The 22,515-nt window shown below is 48.2% G+C and overlaps 8 protein-coding genes across 8 annotated transcripts; 4 read left to right on the forward strand and 4 right to left on the reverse strand.

Moving 5' to 3' along the window:
* Positions 1-1,175: 1,175 nt before the first annotated feature.
* On the forward strand, positions 1,176-2,153 carry N7496_007831 (putative short chain dehydrogenase/reductase; the record flags this gene model as incomplete). Its single annotated transcript, XM_056700750.1, has 4 exons — positions 1,176-1,197; positions 1,252-1,599; positions 1,656-1,883; positions 1,933-2,153. The coding sequence occupies 4 exons, from the start codon at positions 1,176-1,178 to the stop codon at positions 2,151-2,153; spliced, it is 819 nt and encodes a 272-aa protein (XP_056552813.1).
* A 392-nt stretch (positions 2,154-2,545) lies between these two features.
* Positions 2,546-4,992, reverse strand: N7496_007832 (uncharacterized protein; the record flags this gene model as incomplete). The annotated part of the gene is made up of 8 exons (XM_056700751.1): positions 2,546-2,904; positions 2,960-3,243; positions 3,293-3,387; positions 3,442-4,397; positions 4,447-4,561; positions 4,636-4,735; positions 4,795-4,849; positions 4,905-4,992. The coding sequence occupies 8 exons, from the start codon at positions 4,990-4,992 to the stop codon at positions 2,546-2,548; spliced, it is 2,052 nt and encodes a 683-aa protein (XP_056552814.1).
* A 1,129-nt stretch (positions 4,993-6,121) lies between these two features.
* Positions 6,122-7,105, reverse strand: N7496_007833 (class I SAM-dependent methyltransferase; the record flags this gene model as incomplete). Its single annotated transcript, XM_056700752.1, has 1 exon — positions 6,122-7,105. The coding sequence occupies one exon, from the start codon at positions 7,103-7,105 to the stop codon at positions 6,122-6,124; it is 984 nt and encodes a 327-aa protein (XP_056552815.1).
* A 923-nt stretch (positions 7,106-8,028) lies between these two features.
* On the reverse strand, positions 8,029-8,376 carry N7496_007834 (uncharacterized protein; the record flags this gene model as incomplete). The annotated part of the gene is made up of 1 exon (XM_056700753.1): positions 8,029-8,376. One exon carries the CDS (start codon positions 8,374-8,376, stop codon positions 8,029-8,031), a length of 348 nt encoding a protein of 115 aa, XP_056552816.1.
* Positions 8,377-8,743: 367 nt separating this feature from the next.
* Positions 8,744-11,509, forward strand: N7496_007835 (uncharacterized protein; the record flags this gene model as incomplete). The annotated part of the gene is made up of 3 exons (XM_056700754.1): positions 8,744-9,121; positions 9,180-9,775; positions 9,838-11,509. The coding sequence occupies 3 exons, from the start codon at positions 8,744-8,746 to the stop codon at positions 11,507-11,509; spliced, it is 2,646 nt and encodes an 881-aa protein (XP_056552817.1).
* A 916-nt stretch (positions 11,510-12,425) lies between these two features.
* Positions 12,426-14,654, reverse strand: N7496_007836 (flavin-containing monooxygenase; the record flags this gene model as incomplete). The annotated part of the gene is made up of 8 exons (XM_056700755.1): positions 12,426-12,613; positions 12,668-13,360; positions 13,416-13,484; positions 13,539-13,707; positions 13,765-13,929; positions 13,985-14,178; positions 14,265-14,289; positions 14,406-14,654. The coding sequence occupies 8 exons, from the start codon at positions 14,652-14,654 to the stop codon at positions 12,426-12,428; spliced, it is 1,752 nt and encodes a 583-aa protein (XP_056552818.1).
* A 2,450-nt stretch (positions 14,655-17,104) lies between these two features.
* N7496_007837 (putative phenol monooxygenase) lies at positions 17,105-19,306 on the forward strand (the record flags this gene model as incomplete). The annotated part of the gene is made up of 5 exons (XM_056700756.1): positions 17,105-17,440; positions 17,499-18,276; positions 18,332-18,354; positions 18,410-18,866; positions 18,921-19,306. 5 exons carry the CDS (start codon positions 17,105-17,107, stop codon positions 19,304-19,306), a joined length of 1,980 nt encoding a protein of 659 aa, XP_056552819.1.
* An 817-nt stretch (positions 19,307-20,123) lies between these two features.
* Positions 20,124-21,522, forward strand: N7496_007838 (MFS transporter; the record flags this gene model as incomplete). Its single annotated transcript, XM_056700757.1, has 3 exons — positions 20,124-20,396; positions 20,451-20,853; positions 20,912-21,522. The coding sequence occupies 3 exons, from the start codon at positions 20,124-20,126 to the stop codon at positions 21,520-21,522; spliced, it is 1,287 nt and encodes a 428-aa protein (XP_056552820.1).
* Between the last annotated feature and the right edge of the window lie 993 nt (positions 21,523-22,515).

Consider the following 22,515-nt stretch of genomic DNA (forward strand, 5'->3'; position numbering starts at 1 on the left):
TCCAATCAAGAATAGTCTTTTAGTTTCAACATGATCTATCAGTGCTAGCTGTACTGCTGCAAGGCTTAGGTGGATGATCCTTGAGCTCGTCTGCGTCTACGAGCCTAAGAGGCGATTGTTGGCGAGAGAATATGGGGCTGTCAGGCCCCATCGTGGGGAAACCCCGGTCGTCTAAACTGGGGATCCCCACGGGGTTTCGCCGATTAGGTAGACTGGAACTGTCATTTGGGAATATAATTCTTGGAATCGTTTATAAGGTTTAGTTGGCGTTTTATAGACGAGGTAGTGAGTCAAAGGAAGCCTCAAATTGACTTGTGACACTCTAAATATTGGCCGTAAGGATGAACGATGCAGCAAATAAAATGACTTGATTTCGAGGTCTAAACCTATCGGAGAGAATGCCGCGAGACGAGGAATCAACTATCGCGATGGGTGACACAGAGAGCTCGCGTCCCTCCAGTTCGGCAAATTTGCCACAAAATCAACCGACAAGACCGGCATCTACAGCAGGAACGCAACAGATATGGAGCTCGGGGCTTAAAAGTCTATGCTACTTAGTAAGGTAGGATTTGTAGGGTGTAGAATGATCCTAGATAAAGTATATCCATGTCAAAAATCCCTTCTTAATGGGAAACCAGTTCCTTCCAGACTGAATCCGCCAAAGAGCTGACCACGAAGGTTGTCTTGACTAGCCGCCCCCAAACTATTCCTCTAAAAATTACACAGTATTTTCTGGTATACATATGACAGAAAATGAAGGCATGATTCCGCACTTACGCTACGTCAGCATGCGGGGATCCGGCAGTTGTTTAGCACCAGCACGTTGTGACAACACCAGGACCCGGCCGAGAAGAACTTAGTTTACAAAGGATAAAATGCTAAACGGGTATTGGAAGCAGGCTCTCTTCCCTTCGTATACGGAGTACATGGATACAAAAAAGTATGAACAGTCGCTGGTGGCTGTAAACTACTGTAAACTGTGGATCAGTGGCTTGCTCGGACTCCGGAAATCCCCCAGCTCCACAACAGAACAACAGTGTGGGGAAAAACGAGGAGGGGAAATTTGAAAGAAACAGGCATCTTCTGCCGATGCGGAATTGAATCCCATAGATTATAGGGATTCTAGCCCTGCATTTTCAGTTGGGGATTTTGAATAGAGCCAGTTTAACGGAAAAATGAGAAGCGTCGTTGTCACCGGTGAGTTATCCCAGGTTACAGAACTAAATGGAACAGCTATTAACTTCCCACCAGGAGGGGCCTCGGGCATTGGCCTAGGTATAACCCGTCACTTTATCACTCAGCCAGACACTCATATTACAATCCTTGACGTCAACTTAACTTCCGGTGCCCAAGTCCTGCAACACCTTCAGACCGAGTTTCTGTCTGCGAGCGTGTCCTTTGAAGAATGCGATGTCTCCTCCTGGGATAGTCAAGCTGCAGCCTTTGAGAAAATATATGCCCAGCAAGGTCGCGTTGACATTGTATTCGCCAATGCGGGAATCTCAAAGGAGGGTAACTTGCTACCTGCAAAGGGAGATGCGGGCCCTGTCAAACCGAATCTTAAAACTATGGATGTGAATCTGGTGGGAGTTATATACAGTAAGAGAGCTTTGAAAGGAAATTTGCTGCGGAGCTTTCTAACATCTATCTAACAGCTGTCAACCTGGCGACTCACTATATGTTTAAAAATGCGACGACCGATCCATCAGCATCCTCAAACGGGTTAATCGTTTGCACCGCCTCGAATGCCGGTCTCTACCCCTTCCCAGTCGCGCCATTATACGCAACCACAAAGTTCGGTGTAGTCGGACTCGTGCGCTCCTTAGCTCGTAGACTCGAGAAAGACAAGATTCGCATCAATGCTCTAGCTCCAGCTGTCATCGGTAAGTCATTCCCGAGAGCTAACATGGACAGAAAGACTGACTGGAATAGAAACGAATATCGCACCAAGCTCTGATTTATTCAAGCCCATGATTATCACGCCAATGTCAACGGCTACTAAGGCGGTGGCTCAATTCGTGGGGGATGAATCGTTGAATGGTAAAATTGCTGAAGTACATGGTGAACATGTCACCTTTGCGGAGCCTCCGGCGTATGTGGATGAGGACACTGGCAAGAACATAGAGACTTTCTGGAATCTGGGATACGCGTGATGGAATAACGAAAGTGAAATTCGTGTATCTCATTTGTAATGAAATGAATATAGTGAATAAATCGCCTTGCATCTGAAAAACGCCGTATACATGGGATCTGATAACCATCACACTGTATTCGACGGTTCGGAGAGTCGGCTGTAGGATATGTAAAGACCAAAAGAAATACAAGATAGAGACATTGTAACAACAAGGGCACGCAAGGGTCCAAAAATGCAAGAGCCCAGGATATCAGTTAATGTCATAAACGCCGGGGCTTGAACCAGCCCAAACACCATCCCACATAAACATAACAGCACATAAGACGTAGAAGAAAGAAACCAATAAACGCCTTCCGCTGAAGCACGGTCCAGATCTATCCAACTCCTAGAAACCCATTCACAGAATCTATGTTATTCATCCTGCAACAATACCTTTAACTTCTCGAGTTTATCTTCGCAATGCACTTCCATCTGCATAATCACATCGACGGCGTCCTTCTTGGTGATGAGCAGTTGAGACACGAGCCAAAAGTTGTACCCGTTCTTGTAGAAGCCCATCGACGCCCATTCATCATTAGACACTTGACTGCGCAAGGCAACCCAGTAGTCACGCCAGCGATTCAAGGCCGTTCGGATTGAACTCAGAATCGAGTCTTCGGGGATCATGCTCTTGCCCCAGTTGCCTTCGTTTTGGGCAGATTGAATGACAAGGGCTTGGCGTTTGAGTAGCCCCACAAGTGTCATGTGTGTATTGATAAAAGCGAATAGAACTGCCAAATCATAATTAGCACTCGGTCATAGAAATATACGAAAAATCTTGTGTACCATGAATGACAATGAACATGTCCAGAACCGTAAGATCCATCTTGGCAGATGGGGGCGATCCCCGAGGGTCATCTTGCGTAGATGACTCGAACATATGTTGGAATGCCTGATATATGGTAATATCGCGAGAAAAGCGAAACTTGGGATCTTGAAATGGATGTGGAGATCGGAAAAGTGCCTCTTCACAGGGTAGCTCGGACTCTATCTCCGCATGTGTCAAGCGACACGGATAATTTTGATAGAAGAAGAACGCGCAGTCCAGTAGTGATATAATGCTAATCGTTCTACAAACAGTTAGAAGGTGATTATAGATGAGTTTCAAACATTACTTACCGAATACGACACTCTCTTTGAATCCATAAGAGCTCTTCAAATTGCTCCTCGTTGGGTGTATGCCGGACTTTGACAAGGTTAAGACGACGGGCGACCTGTGATAATGGTGAGATTTCGTGTGAGGATTTACGGGACTTTCATTCCCCTACCTTGACGACCTCACTGAACCGATTCTCCATCGCACGGTTCTTGGACGATCGGCTTCCTGCCCAGTATTGCACGACTGTAATTATGAAGCCAGCCTGGAAGTTCTGAAATTTCATCCAATCAGTCGATTCATCCTCGGCACTTCGAAGTCCAGTGAAAATGCTGGCAACTTCGGTCTCTGGCGAGTAAATGTGACTTGAAAAGATAAACAGTTCGGCAAAATCGAGCAGTCGCTTTGCCACGTACGCCTCCCTTTGATCAGGGCTATACATGGCGCCGAAGAATGTGACTGCAGCTAGCAGAGGCAATGCAATTGATTCTAGGTCAAATGTGGGGATGTGGATCATCGCGCAGCTTGGTTGCCAATACTTGAAATAAAGCGACACGAACTTGCGTATGCGCGCCGTTGTCAGCAGGAAGCTGAGGTTCGTTGATATCTCCTCTTGCGCCTTGGGATCCAAGGGGACTGTCCATGCTCGTGCTAGAATCGATTGAATCAAAGCCATTGCGAAGGGTCGCTCGGGTTCAAAAACCCCTTGTTCGGCTGGCAGGGCCATGTTGCCGTCCTGTCCTGATGCAAATGCAGCTGGGTATGCGACCTGACCCGCAAATGGGGGTTCCGCAGATTTCTGACTGTCACCAAAAGGACCATTGAAGAAGTCCAGAAACGTGTCTTGGAAGAATTGTAGATTCGCCGGGTCGGACTCCGCAAAACCTGGTGAGAAGTCGGCCCGGTCGCCTTGCATGTCGAAAGATGGGTAAATTTCCCCATTTGTGTTTGCCTCCTCCAACGCAGTCTGATTGTGATACACCATGTCGCGTTCGCGATCGTTGCGAGGGGGAAGCCTGAAGCCTTCGGTAAAAGAGTCCGTACCGCCGTTTAGGAGGAATTTAATCGAGCCGCGATCCGAAGGTTGTCTATAGATTGGAGGCATTTGAGGGTTCGGCGAGTTTTTTCCTGGGTCGGATCAGCCCTGATTGCAATTCCAATGTTCATCGCATCCTACCATCCTCGACACTGGCACTTGGACTCGGCCCTTTCGGGTTTGTGCACATAAAGCCTCTTTTAACGCAAGACTCGCACGGGGTATTACCATCGCAGCGGAGTTTCATCGCCGTACACTATGGGTGGTGATCAATCTATTAGTCAGGAAAAAGGTCGATCTTGGGGTTTCGGAAGCTGTGAGCCGGCTTACCGATTGACATGCATGTCGCCGCCGGCCTCGTTGACCCGTCTCGGGGATCTTGCGATCTCCGCGCTGGCTGCAATCCGTATAGTGATCTCGTAGATTGTCGCTAGTAGGTACGGGTAAGCTTGACGTTGTTTCATGGCAACAAGGCGATCGTGGACATACCAGCGCGCAAAGGACTCGTTGCAAAAAATGCAGGAGTAGGGCTTCTGGCCGGAATCTGTCTAGATTAAGCAACGAATCGGGGGGGGAACCTGCAGGGCGGGGCAACGTACGCCTGAGATGGTGTCTCTTCAAGTGATCAATGCGCGTGAAGCCCCGCTGACAGATCGTGCAGCGAAAGTGCTTCTCGGCGGGCTTCATGTTGGTCCATCGGGGAGGAAGGGGAGATCCGGGGTAAACGAGAGTGGTGAAGAACGAAAGAGTCTGGGGGGAAAAGAGGAGAAAAAAGAGAGGGCGATCATTTCGGGGCTGTGGTATTGCCGGTGTATTTGTATCGGTAGTCTCGAGTCATGTTTAGTGCCGAAGTAGTGTATTTGACGCGGCATGTGGGTGCAATTGGGGCTCTTGGCACGTGTAATTTATCTGGTACGGTATCGTATACTAATGATATCACCACCCCGGTATGGAGCCTCCTCCACTTTACAGCTCCACCAAGAGACAGGGATCCAGAATCCAGATCGAGCTACTATAAGTATGGTACGCCACAATTTTAGGGAACTGTATGAGACAATACTCATAAAGATTAATCACTTCCTTTATTACCGAGGAGAGGAATATCCCCCGAACCTTGCCCTCCTTTGTGACGACGAACGGGGAGTTTTGCATCCCGACTACTACTACGCTATCATCCTTGCTCATTACTATTAGGTAGGGTATGCCTCCCGGAAAAAGAACTCAAAAGACATTCCGGAAGATCTTTAGAGATATAGGTGGCTAAATCATGTCTGGCTAGTCTTTTTCTTCCATCTCCTTTTCCCAAAAATTTGAACTGCCACTTTAAACCAATTGGACAAGATCCCTTTCCCAGGACTCATTCTGTACGCCCCGAATATCCCTAGTACCATGCTGACCAACATCTGTACTCTGCTCGGCCTTCAATCACGCAGCAGGAACTGCTGTAGGAACCGTGGTATTCATGGCATCTGACCACGCACACGTCTTTTCTGTGGGCGGTTAATGCCATGGATGGACCCGACTTGTGGGTTAACAATATATCGGCAACAGCCATGAACCCATCCTCTTGACACCTCCCTACTAGGACTAAATTACAGAAACTCCAAGGTTTCGACAAAACGCGATTGCTACGTGGCAGGAAGCTTCAAACATATTAAGACGAGGGGGCAACTACCCGAAGTTCTATAACCTTAGTGGTGATAAGCGAAAAATACTATCCAGACTATCCAGTTCATGAACCCTGTCCGGCGACCTTAACTGGCGAGTGAAAATCTCTCGCGTCCATTATGATTCAAGCCTCGGTTTTCATTGTGCTTCAAGCATTCAATTCTGTTTCTTCTGTTGACACATTATCATGATTCATAGTGCTTATCGGCTTTGTCGCCCGCAAAACTTCACATGGCCATGAGCTGCCCATGCTTTGCCATCCAGCAAGCCGAAATTCCACTTTATCCCATCCCAAAGATTTCAATATATAGCTGAATTGTTTTGGAGCTCCGCTCAGCTCTACGACAACCAACAAACCACCCGGTCGGAGAACTCTCGCCATTTCCATGATCGCCTTTTCGCGGGTCGCCCTTCGCACGCTGTGAAATGACAGGCTTGCAGTAACCAGTCCCATTGTCTCGTCCTCAACTGGTAATTGTGTAAAATCGGCCGTGTGCAAGACAATATGGTCAAGTAGACCGAGGCTCGCCGCGCTATTGTATTTCGCCTCCGGCGAATTACCACTTCGATCCGCTTTTTTGAAGGAATCCACCCCATAAATGGGATAAATAGTCTTTCTAGATCCAGCGGAAGCAGCGTCGGTCTTGTATTGGGCAATCTTCAGCAAAGCCATGCCTCCACAGCAGCCCACGTCAAGGGCGGGTAAATCGAAAACATCGGTCGGTAACTCGGCTAAAAGGTTGTCCCATATATCGAATTTTCCTTTGAGCCCAAAATAGAGGTGTAGCGGGGTCGTGATAGAAGAAAAGTATAAGCTCGTTGGGGGATCTATCCCGCACGATGAGTTGGAAGATGGTGTCGAGTTTGCGAGTTTCAGCTGAGTGAGGTGGTTTGCAGGCTCGGTGGTAGCGTCCATATTAGCGGGTGTCGTCATTTGAATCGCCCAGTATGCACGGTGAACCGATGACTGGAACCTTGACCTGACACAAAGACAGTTGGCTTTATCAGTAGAAATCGACTGTTTGGCCTGGAAGCTACGCGATGCCGATACCGACCGAGCATTGGAGGAGTGCACGTTGGCAAAAGACGAATGCCCCTTCATAGGGGTGGTAATGGTTTCAGCGTGAAACATTCGCGCTAAGCTTTTATAGGCTACCTTTGCTTGCTTGGCGACTCTAGTAGGCTGGTAATGTAGGTTGCGTTTTGCATAGCTTCAAACCACAAGGAATCTGATACACCCGTATCCAGTGTCATAGTACGAGCAAGTTAAACAAGGTAGTGACCGGCGAATCCTGACCGAACGATACAAAATCTATCAGAGTATACCAGGGTGTTGTTTTGGTGCTGTTCATAAGGTCCAATCTGTTAACTCCGTATAGCTAACATTGAGTGCATTTACATCTGTACGGTTCATTTTCTGTTCGTTGGGATGATAAGTGTGATGACTGATATAGCAATCATTTTAAAGCATTGTGACAATGTCTCTGGCTAAACTTCTACGTCATCTTATCGGGGTACAGTTAAAAAGACAGTTAAAAAGACAGTTAAAAAGATAGTTAAAAAGATAGTTAAAAAGATAGTTAAAAAGATATCCCGAGAACTCTTTAGAAACAGAGCAGGGTAAAGTGTTTCTGGCTAGGCCTGTTTTCTCTCCCCTGTTCTAAAAATTTGAACCCCTACTATAAATACATAAGTGCCAAGGAGGATTTGTATAGGTAGGTATCAGATGCGCCATATTCTATTCGTAAGGTAAGTTTCTAACTAGGATCAGAGTCTTAGTGGCAGTTCTCGGTTGCCATTCTTCATATTGTATACTAGTGCAACCCAGTTTAATAAAACGGTACCATGACATTAAGCATACAACGCTTAACAACTCATAGAAACCGCGTACACGTGTATCAATGGGGTTGAAAAAAGGGAATAGAAGCGATATTCCAATATGAATACCATGCCAAAGACATGAGATGCTGGAGAAGAGCAAAGCAACATGAGAAGAGAAGGGCAGCTCCTCGTCTCCACCTGATTGAAAAGGGCTGTCAAATTACATATAACGCCTCAGACTTTCGAAAACGTGTTTGACAGCTTCCGCACTGCATCTTCAGTCGTACTGTCTGGTCCAAGCACCCGGTCGTTGGCTGGGACAAATTGAATGTCCTTGGTCGGTCCAAGCAACTTATCGGTCTGCTTGTTGACGGCGGAAAGATATTCATCCGGGTATCCTTGTGGATCATCGATGAAGTATAGTGTATGAAGTGTACGCAGCTGGGATTGGACGTCCAAGGGGAGCAAACTGACTTGAGCAGTACCTAGTAAAGCGATTGCCCGTCGGATCGCGAACATTGGCTCTCCATGCCAGGTCTTGGATCTGGAATCCAGGTCACAGTTCTCCTGGGGGTTTCTCATGGCTTACCAGCACGTCCGTTGAAATCCAGATGGATTGATAACGGCCGGGGCTGGCCTGGTCTATTGCTCTGGTGACGTGACGATGTCACTCACTGGGGTGGGCTTGTTAGCCCCAACACATCCTTAAAACTCTTCTCATATTCTTTGTTTATCTCTGCCTACCACCCTCAACTTCCCCCTTTTTCCTCTCTCAACCACGACCCCTCTTTCTTCTTTCGACAACCTCTCACTACTACTCAATACTACCTTCTCGTGTCTCTTCATCACCATCCTCCGCTCCTCACTGATACTCTTTTGTGACTATCCTACACTCTCCTCATGATGCACAGAGCCAGCCCCTCAAAGTCAGGACCTCGTCCACCCCGCGATGAACTTTACACTACCCATGATCTTGACCTTCACCAGGAGATCATCAGTTCTCGACCTCGTGAACTCAAAAGTGTTCTCATCACGGATTATGGCAGTGTTTTGGCTGGGTCACATAACAGAGACCACTCATTCATTGCCTGCACTACTGCATCAGACCCGATGTATCCCCGACCCTTACCTTCAAGTGTCGTTTGAATGTGCCTATCATACGGCTCTTCCTGCACCTGAACTTGGAGATGACGAGGACACCGACACCAAGATTGATAAGAAGGTGGATGCACAAGGCTACCGAAGCTTCCAGCGGGGGTGTGTCAAGTTCACTTGTCATGATGCTGCCCATCTGAAAGTCATCAAACTTGAAGCAGAATCTGATCAAGTAAGTGTCCTGAACCTCACCTACCCAGACTGAAATTCTGGTACTAATCTTCGTAAAGAACACGGATCTACAGGTAACAGGCTTTGTCGAAGCTATCGCCAACAAAAAACGCGCAATCGCCCCCTCCAGTCTCATCGACAAAGTTCCAGCACTCCGGATTGCCCCCGACAATGGGTCGCTCAACGTTCTCCGAATTGAGCTAAAAAAGGATGCCATCATCAAGACTATCGGAATACACCCGCCTCATGAATTGGGCGAGCAGAACACCGCATGGCTCCTCATCTCTAGCCATCTCAAGCAGTCACGTTCACTCAACGTCGTTCTCAAGACCTCAAATGAGGACCTGGAGAACACGGCTTATCGCATGCGCCAAGCTTGGATGGCAATGAAAGACACGCCTGGTCCATTCTATCTGTTCCACAGCAATCATCCCGACAATGGGCCCCGTGACCAGCGTCCAGTTGAATTCCATGCACCTCGGCAAGTTGGATTCATGCACGTTCACGAGTACAACACACATTTCTGCCATAAGTTGCTCATAGGCCTTGATATCAATGGGAAGGAGCGCAAACAGATCTTCGCTGCTGGTCACGAGATGTACATGAAGCGCGAAGAGATGAAGGGGCTCTGGGATCTGTTGCTGATGCAGCGAGCGTCCGACTTCCGCCCGTGGATTTCTACGAGACCATCAAAGACAAAGACTTTGATTTTGGTAGAATTACCAGCAAGCTCAACCAAGGTCAGCGGGCGGCATTTGACGGCCTGCGGGAAATGCATGCCTTGGCCGTTGCCATTCGCGGACCCCCTGGTACGGGCAAGACATATTGGGCTTGCCAAATCCTCGTTCCTCTTATCGAGCACAGGAACAAGGAAACTGGAAAGCACCATGTGATTTATGCCATGTCTCCAACGAATGAACAGGCGAACAAGTTTGCAGTGGATATCCACCTCGTTCTCAAGGAGAAAGTTCGGCGTAAGGACGAAAGACCAATCACTGTCATTCGACTTCTTCCGTGGCATTTTGAAAACGCCAACGCCGGAACGGATAGCGAGGATACCCTCCGTACGATTTGTCCGGCAGATGCTGATGTTTTGGCTCTGATTTACGATATGATTTTCCCCGGCACCGTTGCTACACTGAATGACCGCGAGAAGGAAACTGAGAGAATCGGAGAGTCCTCTTTCTCTCTTGTGAATCATATGGCTCAAGAACTCGAGGCTGATAGCAAAAGGAAAGAGGAAACGCGGAAGTGGGCAGCTCTAAAAGAGCAAATCGAAGCATTCAGAGTCGGCCTTATGAGCACAGCGCAAACTGACTCGCTAAAGGAAGGCATCAGAGAACTCCGGGACTTTGTGCTTATGAGCGCTGATGTCCTTGTATCTACTCCGTACACTGCTTGCCAAGGTTACCTGCGGGATCTCATCAAGCCCAGCCACATCGTTTGCGATGAAGCTAATCAGATCTCAGAGCCTCGCCTTTGGCCTACTTTGGCCTGGTATACTTCTGCCAACAATCCAAGCTTCAAGGCCATGGTTCTAATGGGCGATCTCCTGATACCTCCAACGGTCCTGGCGCCAAAGGACAAATGCCCGTTCCGGTCACAGCTGACGGTATCGTTCTTCGATCGATTCATTGCCAATGGCCTCAGCCTTTCAGACTTGTATCAACAACGCCGTATGCACGAGGATATCGCAGCGGGGCACAAGCTGGCATACTATGGAAGCTGTCTTAGAACGCACATATCCACCAATCATAATTCCAGTGTCCGCGCAAGAACTGTCCGTCAGCTTGACAAATATCTGTTCAATCTGGAATCTAATGTGGTCGTTATTGACATCCCCGAGGGTGAACAGAAATCGGACAACAGTGCTGGTGCTACGTCGAGCTACAACGAAGAAAATGTTGAAGCTGTTGTGGCTGTGGTCGTCAAACTGCTCGAATATCAACCGGCTAAGAAAAGGGCCGCCTCTCAATTCGATGATATTTGCATCTTGACCTTCTATTCGGTTCAACAAAAGCTTCACCAGCAGGCAATGATGAAACTCCACGCGGAAAAGCCAGGCTTGGGAGCTGACAAGGTGAAAATTGCCACTGTCGATCGTTACCAAGGCCATGAAGCGGACATCATTATCCTGGACCTGGTGATCGTTGACAAGCCCGGATTCGCTGCAGCAGCAGGGCGTATGAATTCAGCTTTGACTCGTGCCAAAGCCGGTCTCTTTGTCGTTGCTTCCGTGAGGGCAACTGTCAAAGCATGCAAGGAGAATCAACCGAGATGCAAGTTCATGAAGGAAATCTTTGACCACTGGGCCTCCAAGGATATCTGCCGTCGTCCTAAGTTCATCATCAAGCTCCTTGAAGATTGGAAAGCGACTTGCCAACGGTAAGCCCTCGCCGCTGATGTTTACACTAGACACGAAGAAGAAATATCTAGCAACCTAGGGAAGGTCGGGTTTGAGCGGCAAAAATGTATGATTAGCAGACTGTGAGTTTCTTTTCAAAAACCAGAAATGAAAAAAAAGGGGAGAAGCCTCCTCAAAAGATCTTCGGTCCATCTTCTTATGTAATCGTTTTTAGGTAGCAATATGGACAAGTACTGTAGTGAAGTTTCATAAGTTTGGAACCCTGACCATGTTTCAAAATCATCTCTGTCATATTTTGAAAGATGAATCGATAGATGTTTCCGGGAATATCTGGAAAGACCATCCAAAAGACCATCCAAAAGACCATCCAAAAGACCATCCAAAAGATATCCAGATACAGAAGATGTTAAAGGGTATCTAGCTATGCCTGTTCTCCCACCTTGCTTCAAGCTTTTGAGCCCTTCTCTTCTTTGGTTGCTTTGCTATTCTTAAATATCCGATGCCTTCGGGATAAAACCTATACTAAGGGACCTCACCTTTTCCTTGTCTTCTAGCCCAATGTTACATGCGGGCACGTTTCTATGGAGTGTTAAGCGTCGTATACATTATCACTATCATGTTGCGCTTATCTTGAACCAAGCTGAACTATTTTAGTGTAAAAATTGGCGAACGATAAATACTGGAATAATCAATTATAAGAACGTGAACCTTGGAAGTGTAACGTCTAAAGTCAAAGCTGGGTTGTGTGTCCAAGACAGGAATCATGGCTAACTAGAGTTCGCTACTGTGCTTATCCCGTTCTAACACCATTAAAAACGAATACAAAAAACATCAAGCAAGATTCCTCTGCTCGATCTATGTAAACCATGAGCGTCTTAGCATATCTTGTTGCCCGAAGGTCCGTTGCGCCCTGCTTGTGCTATTTCTCCCCGAGTTCCTTCTATGCCTGGAAAGGCTGGGGGAAATCAACCTGATCATCATCGAGATAGTTCACATTGATCCTATCATGTTTCTCATTCTCGGTCCAGCCATCTCCAAACCACCCGGTCGGATTGTCGTTGACATACTCATAGTCAAAGTCTTCCCAACGGGGATTCGCGAATACCTTCATCGCATGAAGAGAGGACCCTAGCTCTGGTTAGTAAATTCAGCGACGAAAACACCCCGAGGTTGTTATCATACCAGGCCATAGTGCAATAATGCGTCCATCTTCAGTACCACCCTTGTACCAACTCCGACATTTGCCACTGAAGACGGTGCCTGTGAAGTACTCATCACAGTACTGACTAAAGCGCCGGACTGCGTTGGCTTTCACAGACAGAGCGCGGATGTTGTCGCGTTGCATCTTCTTCACGCATTCCGTGAAGTAATCTATCTCTCTTTCAATTAGGATGAGTAGATTGCCCTCTCCAAGGCCCGAGTTGGGTCCGAGGGAGATGAAGTAATTAGGGAACCCGTCGGTTGCGACCGAGATATAGGTCTCGGGGGTCTTTTTCCATCGCTCAGCGAGAGTGATGCCCCCTCGTCCCTTGATGGGGAATCGCGGGGTATGGGTCGTATCAAATCCGGTAGCACAAACAATCGCATCGACTTCCCTGTGCTGACCATCAGCTGTGAAGATGCCTGTCGCGTCGACCTTGACAATATCCGACTTGATGACATTGACTCTTTCATCTGTCAAAGCTTCGAGGTAGCCTGGACCTGGTGTCAAGCGCCTACAAGCTGGTGGGAATGATGGAATAAGATCATCCAATATCTCGGGCTTGTTCGTTAAGCGGCGCTTCATGTTTGTGACGAACACGTCATGGGCCTCCACTTGCATGGGGTGACCGGTAAGTGTGGCTCCATGGATAGACTGCAACTCGAGCTCCACCTCTGATCGTGAAATTAGATATTTGTATGACTGCTGTTGAGGTAGAGCTTTGCGTACCTTTACGGAACTCCTGGTATGCTTGGTGATCGTTCTTGAAAGTCTCGATCTCCTCCGGAGTGAAGGTATCTGAAACAAAAGGTTAGGCAATCGCGAAAGGGCTGACAGATGAAGCTATCTTACAGTTTTCTAGTCCCTTGCCTCCTCGCTTGTCGATTTGCTCTCTAGCAAACGTCGGAGCAATCCACGTCCGGCTGCGTATATAATGATCGATATAGGTCACTTTTGGCAGCATTCCAGGCACAATCTGAATGCCACTGGAACCGTTTCCAATCACAGCCACTCGTTTATTCTATACCAAGGTCAGTACCGGCTGCAAGTTGTCAAGTTCGATATAGCACAAACTTACCGAATATTCGTACTCCTCATCCCAAGAGGCACTGTGAAGCAGCTTGCCCTTGAAATCTTGAAGACCAGGGATGTTTGGCCATTTCCAGTTGTTCAGAGCACCGGTCGCTTGGATGAGAACATCAGCTTGGTCGCTGTACGTCGAGCCACTTTCCAAGTCTTGAATCTAATTCGAGCCAAGTCAGTTATAGTTCTATTGCCCAGCGATGAATCTGACTCACTTGGACATTCCACTTTGAAGTATTTTCATCCCAGGTTGCCCCCTCAACCTGCTGCCTCAACTTGATGTATTTCATGCACCCATACTTGTCGACGATGCGTTTCCAGTATCGGTGGATCTCTGGCGAGGTGGCATAGAAAGAAGACCACTCTTTGTTGGGCTCGAAGGTGGCCTGGTAGGTGTGTGCGGGAATGTCTGAATAACAAGCAGTCGGGTCAGCATCACACTCGAGAAGACAGGATTCGAGGCATCGATTGTCGCCACAATATTGGATAACGTACCACATGCACAGCCTGGATACCGATTCTAAAGACAGAGCTTGTCAGTTAAGGTCCAAAGACATCTTTCAACATCCAATGGGGTTCATGGAAGCCCGTAGCCCAGCATTCGCGAGAGAGAAAAAAACCACAACATGGACTGACCTCAACCCAAGTTCCTCCAATATCCGCGTTCTTGTCATAGATACACAGATCGATATTTGGAATTCTTTGAACAAATCGAATACAAGAGAGAATTCCCGAGATACCGGCGCCAATGACAACGACTCTCAATGGCCTGCCTTCATCGACAGACCGCTGTTCAATGATAGGTTTGACGATCTGCCGAGGGGCTTCCTTTTCTTGCACCACGGGCTTAGGGCTACCACTGAAGACTCGAGACAGTCGCTTCATGGCTGCTATGATTGTCGAGAAAAGTCTAAGCAGAAAAGAAGCAGAGGTATAGGGATTGGTAAAAGACAAGCCTTCTCGCTCGACGCTTAAATGATCTCACTTGGTAAAAGGCCCCCTGCATGCTTCAGGCGGACCATTACCGAATTATAAGTCATTCAAGCCATTGCCAGGCGCCCAATGCTCCTACGTCTCCAGCCTCGTCGGATCCTTCAACCGGATATAGACTATGCTTTGGAGCAATACTCAACGCGATGATTGACCAGAAAATCAAAGTATATCGAAGCTTCCTCCCCGGGCTCACCCAGCGTGAATATCTCTCGGGAACAGGAAATGCCCCTTTGAAGATCCACAGTCTTCGGATATAGGGTCTCGCTACATGTACGAATCCCTTCGTATCCACAATTCTACCTGCTAGACGGAGGGGGCCCGGGACCACGAGTTTCCCCCGTGATGTGAATGGCTCCCCGGGAATCCCCCGTGGAGGTTTACCCCCACAGGGTCAGAAACGCGGGGGAGACGGGGTAGTCTCTCGCCTATCGAGCCCAGGGACAGGCCTAGCGATATCATAGCTTGTGGCTGTCGGCTGTACCGGAATACGCCTGACGTCTGTCTGACCCGTTCAACAGGCGGACGACGTTTATTTCCGATAGCTGTCTGGTCATGTGGACTTATGCTAGCTCGGCACTGAGATTGACCACATTGCCGGATCCGCAAAACTGATTGCCGAGATGCCTCGATTTGATTGGGGTTTGGCTATTATTACTAGTGCAAATGCTGGATGAGTGCGGAATTGTAGTATAGTCGACGGTAAAAGACGGTAAACGTGCTACCGTCCCGGACCTCGCTCCGCACTGATGACCAAATCCGTACATGGCCAGGCTTAGGATTCGAACTTTAAGTGAAATCAACAATGTGCTGGGGAATCTTAACAAAGAGTTTCTCTGAGAATTTGGAGCCTTTACTCAAATCACAGTAAATAGATTAGACATCATATTTCCAAGGAAAGTCTCGTGAAGGTACCAACCCTTCAGTGTGACCTGGACGAACTATACAGTAGACGACAACATTTAGCTTCAAACTAAATTTTAATCGGAGTTATTTGAGTGTCTTTTTGTATATCATATCCGCCTCCATGTTTTGCACAAGGTATCAAGTTAAAATTAGCTCTCGTAACAATTTGATTCAAGATCCATCTCTTCCCTGTTAATAACTTCGGTTCTACTAGAAAACACTCATATGCTTAAAACAATGGAAAGATATCCCGTCCGACCTTTAAAGACGGTGCGCAGAACGATGCCTTGATAGGTAATTTAGCAGACAATCATCGCAGCGCCCAAGGCTGAGGTACTCTCCAAGCATGATGCTCGGCCGATTCCGAAAAACCAGTTCTGTTCACCAAATAGACATTCAATTCTGACGAAGTGCTACTGTAGTGAGATGAAACTTTCGCTTCCAGAAGGTTGTTCCACACAAAGTTGAAAAATGAGAAGTATGTCTCTTTTTCCACGACTAAATCTCGTTGAATTTGAAGTAGGCTCCCGATTTTGACAGGAGTAGTCTCACAAAGATTTCCGAGCCTCATTTCACAGCCGTAGATTTTGTTGAAATGTCAAATTTGGCTCTAGAAAATTCTCATCTTTTACATGGGGCTGGAGTTTATGGTCAACGGTCTACCTCTAGAAACATACCAGTCAGCGAGGTTCTCAGACAAACTCTCGACAATCAGTTCGGTCGGCCCTCACAGAAAAGGACTTACTTTCTTAAGCATGCCATTTCAGTAAGGATTCAAGCCCATGCGTGGGAATATGTATCTGCGATCGGGAAATCGATAGGATTTAATTAGCAGCACAATGAAGCGAGTCAGATGTGCGTAAGAGAATAAATACCCTTAAGGGAGGACAACCCCAAGGATGATTTCTACCATATCATGGTCGGTTTAATCTTCTATACTGATTATAAGTTAGATGAATGCTATTTTTTAACCAGCACTCGGAAGTATGATCTTGCCAGGAAGCTCACCATAGGGTCTCTAAACCCGAGGCTGGCATTTCTCGACCAATCTGCGCGATCGAACTGTCGGAGGCCCCGCCATTGGCCTACGGGTTGGATTACTGAACGATTACCTGAAGCTCACCAATCCATTGCAGTCGCCAGCTTGCAGATCAACCTCCACTTTCCATTGGCTCCTGCCATACATTTTGGTCCATTAGGATCCATTCGACCCATTGATCATTGTGGAAGCTCATCATGCCCGCCCACATGGTCCGCTCCCCACCATTCCCCGCCATTCTCCAATTTGTAGAATACAGTCTGCTATGGAATCAATTAAATGGTCCATTCTGCCCATAGCAGCATATATTCAAAAAAAAATATCTACAGTAATTGCAAGCATTGTACTTTTTATCGCTCCCAGTGAACCGTTAATTACGCCCAAATTCCACGGGCCCGCCATGCCCGTTTTCACCGAATATGCCGCCGCGTCGCGCGAGCTACGCGTCCTTCCTTCTTTCGCACCCCCACTACCACGTCTCACACCGAAACCACAGTCAGATGGCAAGAACGAGAGATATGAGGTGGTTATCGTCGGGGCTGGCCCGGCAGGACTCATGCTTGAGCTCTTACTCGCACGATATGGACTGAGCGACGAGTCATTGCTGTGTGTAGACGCCAAGCCGACCACACTCAAGTCAGGCCAGGCCGATGGCCTTCAACCCCGGACTCTGGAGACATTGAAGTCGCTGGGATTGGCAGATGAGATTCTCACCGAGGGTTGTCAGATGTGGCAGGTGAATATTTGCCCGAAATCCCCGTACGCGACCTTGAATTAACACGCTCTCAACATAGGTCGCATTCTGGAACCCCTCGAACGACAAGGACAAGATCATCGAGCGCACTTCAATCGTCCAAGACGTCGCCGTACCTGCCCGATTCCCCCACGAAGTCACCATTCACCAAGGTCGCATTGAGCGAATTCTAGAAACAGATCTGCTTCGCTACTCGAAACGCGGCGTGCAACGAAATACCAAACTGATCGATGTGAAGATCGACGAGGAGGGGGATGCAGAGTTCCCCGTGGTTGCCGAGATAGAAACCGAGGGCCAACGTCGAACCGTGCGAACAAAATACTTGGTGGGAGCTGATGGCGCTCACTCCGTCGTGAGACGCTCCATGGGACTCAAATTGAGGGGTGAATCCCTGGATCACATCTGGGGCGTCGTCGACTTGATCGTTGACACGGACTTCCCCGATATCCGTCGTCGCTGCGCTATTCACTCGCTCGCTGGCTCGGTCATGGTGATTCCTCGCGAGCGCATTGCCACTGGTGACTATTTGACGCGGTTGTATGTGCAAGTACCAGGCGATGTCAAGCCAGACAGTGATCAACAAACGACGGATAGCTCCACTGCTGCCCCGACGGCCGATGCAAGAGCTCGTCGCAGCCAGGTTACAGAAAAGACCATATTTGACAACGCGGCCGCAGCGTTCAAGCCTTACTATATCCGTCCGAAGACAGATGGTGCTGTGGATTGGTGGGCAGCTTACCAGATTGGCCAACGAGTTACGGACAAATTCTCTGTCAAGGATTCAAAGGGCGTGAGCCGAGTTTTCATTGCCGGCGATGGTATGTTTATCCAGGTCGAGAAACATGAATGGTTACTGATATCGATTTTTTCCAGCCTGTCACACGCATAGCCCCAAGGTATGTTTCTGGGACCACATCCAGGCATCGATTGAATTTGACTAACAACGCATAGGCTGGCCAAGGCATGAATGTATCAATGATGGACTCTTATAATTTGGCCTGGAAGTTAGCTTATTGCATCCACGGGTTGACTCCAGAGAGCGCTCTCGCCCAGCCTGACCCGATTCTTGACACATACCACACAGAACGCCACACTATTGCACAGGAATTAATTGAGTTTGACCGTGCATTCTCGTCAATGTTCTCCGGAAAGATCGGCGCCTCTGAAGATGGAGTTGAAGGCTTGACACATGAGGAGTTCCTTGAGGTGTTCAGTCGAGGAAACGGGTTCACAAGCGGCTGTGGAATTGAATATCCTGAGAATATGGCTGTGGATAGGACCCTGGACGGCGAGAAGAATCCAGTCAGCGGCATCGATTATCTCTCTGGAATTCTGCGACCGGGACGGAGACTGTTGAATGTGCGTCTCATTCGACATGCAGATGGCTATCGCCGTGATCTTCAAGACGGTATGAACTAGGATCCAAATGATGAGATATGATGCGTTGCTGACAAGATGGTAGATTTTGCATCCACTGGTCGATTCCGCGTCTTATGCCTCACATCGTCAGACCTCCTAGACCAACAAGGAACCTCATATAGGACGTTGACGGCACTGGGCGCGGTTATTTCCCAGTTCCCGCAGTCTGTTCTAGAGCAGGTCGTCATCCATCCTCGCCTGTCGAGGGAGTTCATGTGGAATGATATCCCACACGAGGTGAAACAATACTCGGAAATGTCGTTCTACAGCGGGTATGAGATGGATGATGTCTATGGCATTTACGGTGTTGACCCAAGCAAGGGAGCGCTTGCTGTCGTCAGACCTGATGGATATGTTGGAGTTCTCGCTGAGCTGGGCGATGTAAAGCGCATAGACGATTACTTGGGCAGAATGATTCGTCGAAACTAGTTCGAGATGAATCGAAATGAGATGAAACCTGGCCATTTAACAAGAGGATTAAGGTCTAGCATGATGGTAGTAATTGCTTGAAAGCCTATAACCCCCGCTCGTGAGCGTTGCTTGACGTGCTGACGCCACAACCCAATTTCCGAATTCACCGAATATCCCGACTATATCCGTATCTTGTATATCAATGTCACCGGTTATACTGCGAATGACCCCTCGATGACGCTCGGTGAATTATTCCAGTGTTCCTCTTCTCTGTCTTTATGATCCAAGTAATTGCTATAAATACTCGACATACTCAGCTACCTTGGCTTACACCTCCCACTTATGATTATTACTCTGCAAAATTGACGAAGAGGCCAAATCTCACCTTGCATCTACAGAGAGACCCGTGCGGTTCCAGAAAGCCACGACTCATCACCCTGGAATGTACTCATCGCCACATTCCACTCCACACGACAAACGCGACGCGAATAGCCCAGAGCGCCCACTCCACAAAACCAGCTCCAACAGTCACGCAGAAATGAAGCTAGGGGATGGTGAAGACCCTGGAAAGGACACAGATGAGCCAATGTCGGACCTGGAGGCAGGGCATAAGCAGCCAGTCCCCGGAGAACCATCTAAAGAGATTGAGAATAAGGACGTTACACTAGTAAGACCTCTCTTCTCCTCGTTCGTTTTCGTCGATTACTGACAACACCAGGTAACATGGAAAGGCCCCGAAGACCCCGACAACCCTAAGAACTGGCCTACCAAGAAGAAATGGCTGGCCGCCGTATTGGTGTCATTGTTCACATTCATCTCTCCAGTCTCCTCTTCCATGGTAGCCCCGGCTCTGGAAAGCATCGCAGTCGACTTTAAGATAACAGATGACGTACTGCTGGAGCTGACCTTATCTACGTTTGTGTTGGCATACGCAGTTGGGCCACTTTTTCTAGGGCCATTGTCTGAGATCTATGGCAGGAAGATCATACTGCAGCTCACAAATCTGTTCTACATTGTCTTTAACATTGCATGCGGTGTCTCTAAATCGACTGCGCAGATGATCGCGTTTCGCTTCCTCGCCGGAATCGGGGGAAGTGCACCGCTGGCGGTAGGCAAGACATTATTCCTCATTCAAGGCTACCAGACTGATGAATGCTCTTAGATCGGCGGTGGTGTTCTTGGGGACTGCTTTCGTCCTGAAGAGCGTGGAAAAGCACTCGCTATCTATGGTCTAGCTCCTCTGCTAGGCCCTGCAATCGGGCCAATAGCCGGGGGTTTCATTGCAGAGAACACTACATGGCGATGGGTGTTCTACGCAACTTCCATCACAGCAGGATTCATTCAAGTCGCTGGGTTTTTATTCCTACCGGAGACCTACGCTCCGGTGATTCTAGGCAATAAAGCCAAAAAGCTTCGAAAAGAGACAGGAAATCAGAAATACGAGACCGAGGGCGAGCGACAACATCAAAGTCCTGGCAAGATCCTCAGGACAGCATTGATACGCCCTTTGCGACTCCTCACTACGCAGCCCATCGTGCAAATTCTGGCTTTGTATATGGCTATCGGTCAGTGATGAACAGCGTCAAATCGGCACCTCTACTCCCAAGCTAATGTCCAAATCAGTCTACGGAACTATGTACCTAACTTTGGCCACTTTCCCAACCCTATGGACCAGCAAAGCATACTACGGCGAGTCATCCGGCATCGGCGGCCTCAACTACATCTCCATGGGCCTAGGCTTCATGCTAGGCTCCCAAATCTGCGCCCCACTCATTGATCGTATATACCGACATCTAAAGACACGCAACAACAACATCGGCCGACCAGAATTCCGAGTCCCACTAATGGCAGTAGCAGCATTCTGCAATCCCGTGGGACTTTTCATCTACGGCTGGACGGCGGAAAAACGCTGCCACTGGATCGCACCCAACTTCGGCATTTGCATCTTCAGTATTGGGAATATCGTCGCTTTCCAGTGTATCCAGACTTACATTGTCGACTCGTATACGCGATATGCGGCGAGTGCACTTGCTGCCGCGACGCTTTTGCGGTCTTTGGCTGGCTTTAGTTTCCCGCTTTTTGCACCTTACATGTTTGATACGTTGAAGTATGGTTGGGGGAATAGTGTTTTGGCGTTTGTCGCTATTGGAATTGGCATACCGGCGCCTATTCTGCTTTGGCGGTTTGGGCAGAAGCTGAGAGCGGCGAGTCCGTTTGCTGCAGGGGGCGATTGAGTGATTTTTGTGGTGTGGCATACTTCACTTTGGACCCTTAGGAGCAGTGGGGTCTTCCTAGTGAAATCAGTCACTATTTCTGTATATTATTTAACCTCAACACTCAAGACAATGCTCAACTCATTTTGACTCTCTTTTAAACACAGCGCCGACAGGTCCGTTTCGGTATCTTCTCCCTCGCCAAGGCCACATGAGGGCAGCCCACACAGTAGTTGTCGGAGCCTTGGGGGCGCAGGGGCTGCTGGAGATGCTGATCACCTTTCTAATCGCCTCGATCGGTCAGAAATTGGGCCGTAAGTCACCTGATCCCGCGAGGATTTCCAAAAAGCGCCAGCGCCAGCCTTACGGGGACCACAGCGGGCCAATAGGAGACGAGTATACGTTTATATGAACAATAACACGAACGTTCTGCCAAGGCTGCTCCAAGGCTACGCCAAGAAGTTGCTGTGTTGGTTTCTTTTTCGATGTTGCTATAAAGAAGGAATGCCAGAACTCATGAGAATATTGTGTATTGAATTGTTACATTATCATTCAGCCAACTGAATTTCTCATCAAGCGACGAGTAACTATTATTGACGTATCTAAGTTAACGCCTCAAGACGGAAGCAAATACTTCGTGGAGCCTCGCTCGCACCGCGAGGCTATGGCTAGCGACGGAATTTTCACATATCGCGATGGCATCGCTGCAGCTCAAGTTGTCGCATTCTCAGCGCCCCTATTGTTCGCCATTTACTTTAGATATACTCGCCGTATCGGCTGGTTTTGCATCGGCGTATTCTCCCTTCTCAGACTCATTAGCGCCAGTTGCAAGCTAGCAGCTATTAACAATGACTCTCGAGGTCTGTCCGCTGCGATATTTGTTTGTGAATCCCTGGGGATGATTTTGATTATATTTCTCCTGTTGGAGTTGCTGGAAAGAATGTGAGTGGATTGACATCTGAGATCATCAGGCAGCGAGCTAATGCATCTCACACAAATAGCAATAAAAAAGTC

The sequence above is a fragment of the Penicillium cataractarum genome, assembly GCF_028827025.1.
Source record: "Penicillium cataractarum strain IBT 29864 chromosome Unknown utg000007l, whole genome shotgun sequence".
NCBI lineage: Eukaryota > Fungi > Ascomycota > Eurotiomycetes > Eurotiales > Aspergillaceae > Penicillium > Penicillium cataractarum.